The sequence below is a fragment of the Littorina saxatilis genome, unplaced genomic scaffold (assembly GCF_037325665.1).
Source record: "Littorina saxatilis isolate snail1 unplaced genomic scaffold, US_GU_Lsax_2.0 scaffold_1402, whole genome shotgun sequence".
Taxonomy (NCBI): domain Eukaryota; kingdom Metazoa; phylum Mollusca; class Gastropoda; order Littorinimorpha; family Littorinidae; genus Littorina; species Littorina saxatilis.
The window spans coordinates 7,501-19,391 of record NW_027129363.1 but is presented as its reverse complement, the minus strand read 5'-3'; the positions used below and the strand labels follow the sequence as shown (position 1 = coordinate 19,391).

Genomic DNA, 11,891 nt, shown 5'->3' with positions numbered 1-11,891 from the left:
CACAATGTGTGAACAGAACGGTTTTCGAATTTGTACATTTAAAGGGTTACGCGGCATCTGAGTCTACCTTTGATTTTTTTTTTATTGACACATCTGATTACTAAAAGTTTTACAGTAGTAAAAGCATTCTCTGTACCACAATCAAAAAAGAAATACTCATTCCCTAAAGGCCCGACCAGACACTCACGGCCGACCCTGTCCACATTTGACTTATGCTCAAAACGGCGCACCGCGTCGTGCTATGATCGCGAAGCGTTATTTGCAGAAGAATAGCGCGTGTTCTAATTTCTATGACACAGACATAGAACGACGGAAATTTGACCAATCAGAGCAAACCAGAGCGATGACGTCAGCTGCTCGCGGCGCGGCAGTCGAACGCAACTGAACCTTCTTGTCAGGTGACCCGCTCCACTGATATGGCGTTGTGAAAAAAATCGTCGATGTGTGGCCACTCGGCAAATCCCGCGCGACGCACAAAACGGCCTGCGGCGCATAGAGCGTAAAACGGCGGCCAAATGTGGTCGGCCCTTAAAGACTGCTGAACACCATGCATTTTTCATGTAACCACCGTTTTGCCCAAAATTCGCACAAAATTGCTAAAATAAGGGCCTGAAAGCAACAAAAAAACTAAAATGGTAACCCTATTCTTTTTTTTTACATTAAATGAATGTGAATAGTGTCTATATCTTTCCCAGAAAATATTAGAGCACTCGCATATTCCTTATAATACCTATGATTTTTATTCCAAAAAGTAGGGGGTAGGGGTATAAAAGATGCTGCCACTCGAAAAAAAGCACGTTGACCTACAGTTTTCTTGTGTTTATTTTGAAGGTAAGATATCAAATATCCTGCTGCAAAAAAATCAGAGTACTGTCATATTTTCTTTTGTCATTATGGTTGTTTGAACAACAAGATTCGCTGATTTTTGGCTCACGTAAATGTAGCCTATGCGTTGGTAAACTTTGTCTGTCTGTGCGTGCGTGCGTGCGTGGATGTTTTGTGTATGTTAGTGTCGGCAAATTTGCTTTTTTTTTTTTTTTTTTTCAAACAATTTTATTCAAAAAAATAACAACAATTAACAATATCTCATACAATGAGTTAAATACAACAATTAACAATATCTCATACAATGAATTAAATACAACTTATCGATTACAACAAGCTAACTTTTCTTTAACGTTTTGTTCTTCGAACACTCACACAAAAATGCTTCTTATCTGTAACTGCCTATCAAAAATACTTTCCAACGGTAAAAACGAATTTGTTTTTTATATTTAGTCAAGTTTTGACTAAATATTTTAACATCGAGGGGGAATCGAAACGAGGGTCGTGGTGTATGTGCGTGTGTGTGTGCGTGCGTGCGTGTGTGTGTGTGTGTGTGTGTGTAGAGCGATTCAGACTAAACTACTGGACCGATCTTTATGAAATTTGACATGAGAGTTCCTGGGTATGAAATCCCCGAACGTTTTTTTCATTTTTTTGATAAATGTCTTTGATGACGTCATATCCGGCTTTTCGTGAAAGTTGAGGCGGCACTGTCACGCCCTCATTTTTCAACCAAATTGGTTGAAATTTTGGTCAAGTAATCTTCGACGAAGCCCGGGGTTCGGTATTGCATTTCAGCTTGGTGGCTTAAAAATTAATTAATGACTTTGGTCATTAAAAATCTGAAAATTGTAAAAAAAAATAAAAATTTATAAAACGATCCAAATTTACGTTTATCTTATTCTCCATCATTTGCTGATTCCAAAAACATATAAATATGTTATATTCGGATTAAAAACAAGCTCTGAAAATTAAATATATAAAAATTATTATCAAAATTAAATTGTCCAAATCAATTTAAAAACACTTTCATCTTATTCCTTGTCGGTTACTGATTCCAAAAACATATAGATATGATATGTTTGGATTAAAAACACGCTCAGAAAGTTAAAACAAAGAGAGGTACAGAAAAGCGTGCTATCCTTCTTAGCGCAACTACTACCCCGCTCTTCTTGTCAATTTCACTGCCTTTGCCATGAGCGGTGGACTGACGATGCTACGAGTATACGGTCTTGCTGAAAAATGGCAGCTACTTGACTAAATATTGTATTTTCGCCTTACGCGACTTGTTTATATATACTAACGCACATCTTTCCGATTAAGATAATGTGGTTCAGTTTATACATAGTTGCCTTTTTCACCATTACAAAATGCATACCAAATAAAACATCACTAACTTTCAAAACAACCTTAATTTCTAAAGTACGAAATATAGATTTTTCAATAAACTTCCAGAATTTGTATACAACCGGGCATTCAAAAAAGAAGTGTTCAATGAAATCAGTTACATCACAACAGTAATTACATTTATTAGTTTCCGTTACTTTCATTTTACACAGGAGAATGTTGGTCGGATAAATGTTGTGCATAATTTTCCAGTGTAAAACTCTTAATCTAGTCTCTTGTGTTGACTGATAGGCAACTATCCAAGATCGTTCATCAATTTCTACATTAAACTTTCTCTTCCAAAATCCTCCGGAACATGGTACATCTGTTTTCATATTGATAATCTCTGTCCTATATTCTCTGGCACTTAACACATTTTTGCCGTTAAACAGTGGTAAGGTAATACAAGCATCATCAGTCATATTTACAACATTTTTCCTCATAAATAATGACACAGCAGCTTTTACAACATTATATTCAAGAATTCGGTTTGGTGAATATCCAATCAGATCACAAATATCTTGATATGATAATATGTTTCCCGAACGTACAATGTCAGTTAATAGCGAGATTTAAGAAACAGCACGTTTCGTTTTGCAGCTCGTTTCGTTTGGTGAATGAGTCACCCCGCGAAACGGAACGTGTAACGAGACGGCATAGGCCGCAGACAAGATTTAGATGTATTCACGTTTCGTTTCGGAATGAAAGGCCGGGCATGGCAGGATATGATCCGCTGACTGGGCATGGCATAATTTCAACTCCACGAGTCAATAAAGGATTGACATACTCGCATTGCACGCACAAGAGCTTCACATTTTTCAATTCATGCACCTGATCACATACGAAGCCAGAATAAAAATTCGATGCGATGACCTACTTCTGCTTCGCCATTTGCTTTCTCACCATGAAGTTGGATAAATGTACCAGGATCAGCACCCTTCAAAATATTTCAGTTCACAACAGTTGTCTACCTCCAATGAACACATTCTCAGCGCTGAAAGACTGTGAAAGGGTTGATGAATCTAGCAATGCATAAAATGGCCAACAAATAAAACTGTTAGTGTGCAAAAATACTCACAAAAGTTGACGAAATATTGTTCGTTTTTTGGGGGTGGAAAACGTGACTGCGTTTTGACGTTCCACGTTCCGTTTCAGTTGACCTTCACCTTTCCAGCGAGAGACCCCCGAAATAATGACGTTTACCACAACTTCAAAACGAAACGTCCCAACGTTTCGTTTCTTAAATCTCCGTAATACCAATACACCTCGTTGTATCCAACTTTCAAAAAATAAAACTTTGCCACTATACGTTATGCGTGCATTATTCCATAACAAAACCGGCCCGATTGTCCCACGATCGTAGTGGTTATTATCCAGCCAATATTTTAATACTGCTTTCCAAAAGTGTGATTTCACTAGGTCTAACCCTTTAAATCTTGAACTGTTTATATTCGATAAGAAACATTCAAAATGCTTTCCAAAACGCAAATACATCATCTTTGGAGTAAAACTCCAATTATCATTTTCATTTGATGTAGTTAGTTGTGAAACCCATTGTAATAAAAAAGAAATTTGCATTTGCCTAATATCGATCATTTTTAAACCACCTTTTTCAATTTCAAAACATAAAACGCTTCTTTTCACCTTTTCAAAGGCCTTCCGATTACAATCTCTTTTTCGCCACAAAAATCTAAACAATAAGGTATTGACTTCATTCAAAACACAGTCAGGTAATACAAACGCTTGCATAATATACACAAATTGTGAAATTAAAAACGTTTTCACAATACATATTTTCCCTACAATGCTCAAATTTCGCTTCTCCCATGCACAAATCAATCGCTTAATATTCCTTATTCTTCCAGTCCAGTTATCTTCTACCAAAGAAGCACTCTTATCATTACAAAAATATACACCCAAAATCTTCAACTTCTTCTTCCAAACAAAATTATAAAATGTTTCATCACAATGTTTCCTACTACCCAACCACATCGCCTCAGACTTTCTCTTATGTATCCTTAAGCCTGAAAAGCTCGGAAAGTCATTCATTATATCAAGTGCATAATACATATCAATCTCATCCTTTAAAAAAAGGGTAATATCGTCTGCATACAGAGCAATTTTAATAACGGTTGCAATATCAACATTATTCCATAACGAAATTCCTTTAATACGTCTACACTGTCTTATTTTTGATGCCAACAATTCAATGGCCAGTACAAAGGCCAAACATGAAAACGGGCACCCTTGACGAATCCCGGCTTTCACATAAAAAAAATCAGACAACCATCCACAATACTGCACTGAGCTAACCGTGTCGTTCATTAACACAGTCACCCATTGAACAAATTCTGGCCCAAACCCGAATTTTGAAAGGCTTTAATAATAAACTCTTTTGAAATACTATCGTACGCTTGAACACAGTCAATTGCGACCAACAGACCAGGTTGATTTAACTCGTGTGATTGTTCGATTACATCATCAATTAACCTTAATATTGTGGATACTTTTCTGCCTTTAATATAACCGACTTGATCTTTCTGAACAATATCACCAATAAGGCTTCCTAACCTTTTTGCCAAACACTTGGCTATCAGTTTATAATCGCTGTTTGTAAGGGAGATGGGTCTCCAGTTCTTTAATTCATTTTTAGGCAACTCCTTTCCCTTGTGTATAAGGGTAATGACAGCTTTGCGCTGCGTGGAAGACAATTTTCCATCGTCAAAACTTGAATTAAAAGACGCAATTAACAATGTTCTGATGCGGGTCCAAAACACTTTCAAAAATTCTACAGTAATACCATCAACCCCAGGGGCCGACCCAGATTTCATTTGTTTAAGTGCAGCGAGAGCTTCGTTTTCAGTTATTAGCCCTTCACACTCATTTCTCTGAAAATCTGAAATCTGTAATGTTGTCACATCAGATAAAAACTGATCCACCTTCTCGTCCATGTTTTCAACGTTTACTTTTTTTCTGTACAAATCAGCATAGTAATTCTTTTGCGCGTTCAAGATTTCACGCTGGTCAGTTATCACTTCCCCAGATTCACACTGTATACTGTCCATTATCTTTGCATTTGCTCTGGCTTTTTCAAGGTTGAGAAAATACTTTGTGTTCTTTTCTCCCTGTTCTACCCACTTCGCACGGGCGCGTACTTGGGCTGCGCGAGCTTTACACTGTTCAACTAATTCTATTTTTAACTTTAGGTTCTCACGCTCGCATTGCATTCCACAGTTATCTGGGTCATTCGCTAACCTTGCATCCAAATCATTTAATTCAGCATACAACAAAACAATACCGTTTCTTCTTTCAACGCTTTTCTTCTGAGCGTACTGCATTGCATAATCTCTTATTTCACATTTTAACAGCTCCCATACGGTTTGATAATCAGTATCGTTTATAAAATCATATGCGTGATTTTCAATCATTCTATTCATACCATCAATGAAATCTTTATCCTGGAGGAGAGAATTATTGAATTTCCAGTAACTCGGGCCTCTGTCAATCTCAGATAATTTGAGTTGCACAGAACAACCTCTGTGGTCGGAAAAGGGAACAGACAATAAACAACATTCCGTAGTTCTATCAAAAAGTGTTGCACATGTAAATACATAGTCAATTCTCCTAGCAATAAACGGATTCTTCTTTGACCAAGAGAATTCTTTAATACCAGGGTTAAATAATCTCCATACATCAAACACATCACATGCGATAAACATTTCATTCAGTTGTGACACTGCTCTTTCAGCGTGCCTTTCTCCGCTCACTATGTCTAACTCATTGTCAAGAACACAATTAAAATCACCACACAAAATGACGTTACTTAAACGGGAATCTTTAATAATTGACACAACCTTCTGATAAAAAACACATTTGGAGTTGACATCGTTTGGCGCATAAGCATTCAAAATCCACAAATCCTTTCCTTCACAAATTATATTTACCCCTTGGATTCTGTCACAATGGGTCTCCATTACTTTATAATCAAAATTACATCCTTTTTTTAACAAAATCATTTGACCACCACTGTGTGATGTTCGTTCGGTATAAATCATAACCCCTCCCCATTCCTTTTTCCACACATCAGCTACCTGTTTCGTGATATACGTTTCTTGTAAACATACTACATCAAACTTTTGTCTTCTTAAAAACTGGAACAGTTGTTTCCGTTTGTTTGGGGATCGAATCCCTCTCACGTTAAGTGAGAACACACTTAAATCGTTAGGCATGATCATCGTCCAAGAGGCAGTATCAGTCCGTCACCGTGTTGTCATCAACAAACCACAGTTAAACCTACCCCATGCCAGGTGTGGCGCAGTCACGTGCATCACGGACACCCGTGTCAGCCAGTGTCAACTTGGGGAGCTTTCCTGTCGCATTGTCACTGTCAGGGGAATCCCCTGTTTGTGACCTTAGCCTTTTCACACTCAGCGACCGTGACCGTGGCTCTAAAATGAGCCTTGTTTGGTTTTTGTCTGGTTTGTTTGTGTTGACTTGTCTGCCGCGGGAAAGGAATCCTTGTTTTTGTGCGTGTTTTTGGTTGGGATTGTTGCACTGTTTTTTCTGTGATGAATCATGAATGCTATCAGCCAGTGAAGCACTCTCTTTCTCTTCCTGGGACTGGGACTGGGACTCCTCCCGTTCGTCTTCGTCGCTGGCAGTTTCCTCTGTGCCGCGATCGGTCGTCACGCCCACATCATCTGACGTGAGAGGGGGATTCCCACCGGGAGGCTTACTGTGCCTTTAAACACTCACCGATTGAGAATATCCTAGGTGCCCTCCGTAAAGAGCGAACAATTTTCAAAGAATTTATTTTTGCGTGGTTTATCTTACCCCTGAGCCATCGTGAACCCGTGTGATCCAGTTTCCCTTTTTTACAATGTAGTCGTCAGTTAGTCATTTGAATGCAACTCGATGTGAGCTTATCTACAATAGCACGTTTTTTTTGCACGAAACAAACGGCTGTGGTTCACAAGAACTCCCAGCGATGGTTTTGACTGTTGAGAGGAACTGCCATATGCATAAACCGTCGTCTGCTACGACCCTTGCGTGACCCTGCTTCCGGGCTTTTCTGTTTTCAAACTTTCACAACTTCGAATTGTACTGATCTTGTCTTGATGAAAAAAAAATTCTTTTATGATTAAAGAATGTTTGTGTAACAAGCTGTGAATTTATTATTTAGATTTTAAAAGTTAGGTCTAGCGCAAAAACGCACCACGGTCCAAAAACATTCTGATAATCATCGATCAACGGCTATGGCCAGTTTACATCGAGACCCGAAGGGAAGTAACTCATTTTTGACCTGAGTTCAGGATGGGTCCAAAAAGTGTTCGAGACAATCTGCAAAATTAATTCTTTAAAAATTGCTCGCTCTTTACGTAGGCCACCTAGGATGTTCCCGTTTGGTGAGCGTTCAAATGGAAGGGTGTTTGTACTGTGTGTAAAAGTATCTGTGATGGTTTACGGGAGGCTTACTGTCCGGGCGTGATTTCCGGTATTGAATATTCATAACAGCCAGCACCAAAACGAGGCGCCCTTGCTGTAGAGGACTCATCCACGAAAATAAATTCTTTGAAAATTTCTCACGCTCGACAGAAAGCAGCCAGGATGTTCCCGTTCGGTGAGCGTTCAAATGGAAGTATGCTTGTACTGTGTGTAGACGCTCGGGGAGCTATGTGATGGTTTACGGGAGGCTTACTGTGCCTTTAACGGAGCAACATCCCTTTCCGGAGCGTTCCTCGGTGCTTTGCCTTGATATGCTCTCTTAGTAGACTCGGGAGTATGAAATAGAATTCACCGGTTACTGTCTCATCGTTTGGAACTAAGTCCAACAGGAAATACCCCTCTGCGTCCAATACAACAGATGCCATCACCTTTCTAGGGGGAAATGCCCCTGACCTTTTTTAGGTGGGTATAACCTTGATGCCCCTACTGCATGAACGGTTGATTGGTTTCAGGCTGAAAGTGATGTAACATAGTCTCATCATCAGAAACAAATCGAGACATAAAATCCTCTCGATCTGCCTCAAAGAAGCGTAACATGTTGCGTGACATGTTCAATCTGAAGTGCTTCTGTTCTGGTGTAAAAGTTTGAGGACCTACCTTGTTTAAACTGTCTTCATGAAAGGTTTTCTGCACAGAATACTCTAAAATCTTTAATGTGAGATGCCAAGTGTATCAGCAATGTAATAAATGCCCATTGGTTAATTTGTCATCACTAGCGCGCAGACAGCATCAACGGTTTCTTGAGTTGTAACCGTTGGTGGTCTTCCACACCGTTTGTCATCTTAAACGGTTTTCCTTCCAAGCCTGAATTCCGCTGACCACTTTATTACTGTGGTCTATGAAGGGGGATCCCTGGCTAACGTTTACGTCAGGTCATTATGAATTTCCAGTTGGCTAAATATTTTTCTTTGCAAATATTGGATCACTGAGTGTTGTTAGTTTTCTAGATTGTGGGGTTAACAGTGGGGTATGGTACTTTGAGAAACCAAGGCACACAAACTAACCAGTGAAAATACGTATTATTTTGCATAAAGTCTTCATAAGAACCTTCATGCTAAGTTTTAAATGTCTAAGTCAATTCCTTCCTGGTCGGGCCCGGTACTTCTCAGTTGGCCCTCGTACACACACACACACACACACACACACACACACACACACACACACACACACACACACACACACACACATTCATGCATACATACATACATACATACATACATACATACATACATACATACATACATACATACATACATACATACATACATACATACATATATACATACATTGCCACCCTCGCATCGATTCCCAAAACTTGACTAAATGTAGAAGTGAGTAAGGGGGGAGGGCATTTATGGAACATATTTCCCTTTAGAAATACACATTACTCGTATCACGAAAATTATGTTCAAATAACTGAACTGAGGTTTTAAAATGAAAGATTTTTGCTCTGATGTTTTGAAGAGGGTCACGTGTTAATAAAAGTCATGGTTAACCCAATCATGAAATGGCAATTATCTCTAAAACTCTGTTTCATTTTGAACTTTGCTTGTGTAAGTTTCAGATATTTGAGTATTCAGTGATAATACGGACGATTGCTCATTTCTACAACACAGCAACAATCGAAAATCATTTCTGAATTTTGTCCCTGTTAAACAGTAGAGATAAAAATTGAGTGCACTATTAATATACCAAAAAAGGTTTAGAAGCACATACATAAAGTTGAGGACTGCTACTCCAAGTGGGTTGACCGTTATGTCCAATGAAGTGTAAGGAGCGATTATAAAGAGTAAGGACAAGGGTGTTGACAGCAAAAAGAAAGCCAGAGATATGGCAACCAGAGTCACTGTCAACGACGACGCTTTTTTTTCTCGTGCTCTTAGCTGATCAGACTGACCCTGTGCCAGGGTAACACGGGCATTACGGACAGACTCACTGACCTTCCACACAAGGACAGAGTTACTGACGATAAGAATAACACATGGGAGAAGTGAATACATTAATGTATCAATCCATGACCAAACTTTGTACATAAAAAAATTATACTCTGCTGAATCGTAGTTGAGTGTGCATTGCGCATTTGAACTGTTGCCATTTTGGCGAAGTATTTGTCCAAACAGAAAATGAGAATTGATCAAAATAAAACAAATCGTAATGCCAAGCAAATAATATTTAGCGTTCCTTGGCGTACATAACATGTTCACTTTGTGAGGCCAGACAACAGACACTGCTCGTTGTACAGTCATCGCCACAAGAAGCCAGACAGATACAACCCCTGCTGTGTTAAACAAGACGGTCAACAATTTGCACATCACAGTGTGTGTCACTAACAAATCAAAAGAAGACACCTGCTTGATCCACCATGGGAAGAGTCCAGTGTAGAGTAAACAAAGGTCAGAAACAGCCAGTGCCTTGAAGAACAGATTGAGAGATGAAGCTGAATTTTGTTTACTGAACATGATTATTATCATGAGATTACCAAATGTACCAAGGGCCAATATAAAGGGTGGAGCAAATCTTGCCACGCTTACATTGCCCATATTGATAGACTCTATTACACCAGCAAACCCATCAAGGGACAAATCATTGATAGATTCCGATGTATTGCCTTTCACAGAAATCACAGTATTGCTCTCCATTTTCAATGAAGGGAAAGAAACCGATACAAATTCAACACTTAAGTAGCACTGATGTTTAACTTGTACAAGTCAAAATACTGAACGTCACCTTTGGTTACAAACCTACACACGATGTGCAACGCCAAGTCGTAAAATAATATATCGGTAGTTTAAAGCCACATTCAAAATAATGTGTTCCGATTTTTCTGCATAGACAACTTCTATATGTAAATGTCAACTGTGTTGGGGGGTTGAAGGAGGGCACGCCGGTGTAGTACTGCAAACCCAAAGGAAGGCGTCGGTTTTTTCTTTGGTTATCTTTATGTATTTGTCGTCTTGTTTTCCTCTTTTCTGATGCACATCGTTCCACTCCACTCCTGTGAATACAATCCCAACAGTTCTTGTGATTCTGTCGTTGTCCTGCACATATAGAAATTGAAATATATCTCTAAAACCGCGATGAACCATTCGGCTCCAAGCCCACAAGGTGGGGGGGGGGGGGGGTAAACCACAAAAACTGGTGTGTGGTTTACGCATTCTAAATAGCCATTCAAACGAACTGTGTCATTTAATGCTGTTAAAAGCTATTGCAAGTGTGTTCCATAAGGTTGGAATTGCTTATTTTGTGAAAGATTTCATCGTTCTGTAAACCGGGGACAGAGCATCAGTAAGGCGAAGTTGGGCATTAAAATAACGAGACGAGATTCAAGTCAAGTATCTGCCAATAACATGTTGTTTTGTTTAGCTAGCTTGTGCATTTCGTGTTCTATGATATTCCTACTGATGCATGTGTCAAAAACGCGAGTTTTTGCGTCAATTTTGAGGGGTATTATAACAAAAAGTGCTGTATGTCAGCAATGACTTAATTGGTGAATTGCTTTGAAACTTTCAGAAAACTTTGCCTACATACTAAACTTACTTGGGGTAATTGTTTCGATTGTTGCAGGTATTCGTTCGGTTGTTGACAATTGATCTGAACAAAGTTTTTAAACCCGTCATAGGATTGTTCACTAGTGTCCAAATCATTCATGACTTCGCCCTTCTACAGACAAATGATTGATACAGGTACTGTCAAAGTTGTCTTTGCGTATAATGACTGACGCCACTTTGCTAGGCCTTTAAAGACGCTAAATTTTTTAAGGATGATATCTGTACCACAGCGATGCTCAGCCAAGGGTGACCACATTTACTCTAAATACGTCTCGCAATGCATCAAGTCATTGTTGACAAACAGCAAGCGCTTTTTATCATAACAAAAACCAAAACAGACGCTAACATTCCCGTTTTTGACCGCTCATGCGTTCGACACCTGCATCAGTAGGAACAGCATAGAACACGACATACGCAAGCTAGCTAAACAAAACAACATGTTCTGGGTACATACTTAATTTGAATTTCTTCTGGTTGGTAACAGTTGCAAAGTTTTGACTATTGTGATTTTTAATTGGTCCCTTGCCGTCAAATAGCCGCTTTCTTTATTCTTCGAGGAAAAAAACATAAATTTATATTTGATTATTCCTTATCACTTGCTGATTCCGATTTCACAAAAATTGTCAA

General features: G+C 38.9%; 1 protein-coding gene across 1 annotated transcript; it reads right to left on the bottom strand.

The window, feature by feature from the left end:
- Window positions 1-8,972: 8,972 nt before the first annotated feature.
- Window positions 8,973-10,786, bottom strand: LOC138957637 (G-protein coupled receptor daf-37-like). Its single transcript, XM_070328718.1, has one exon. The coding sequence runs from the start codon at window positions 10,353-10,355 to the stop codon at window positions 9,237-9,239; it is 1,119 nt and encodes a 372-aa protein (XP_070184819.1). The 5' UTR covers window positions 10,356-10,786; the 3' UTR covers window positions 8,973-9,236.
- Window positions 10,787-11,891: the final 1,105 nt, after the last annotated feature.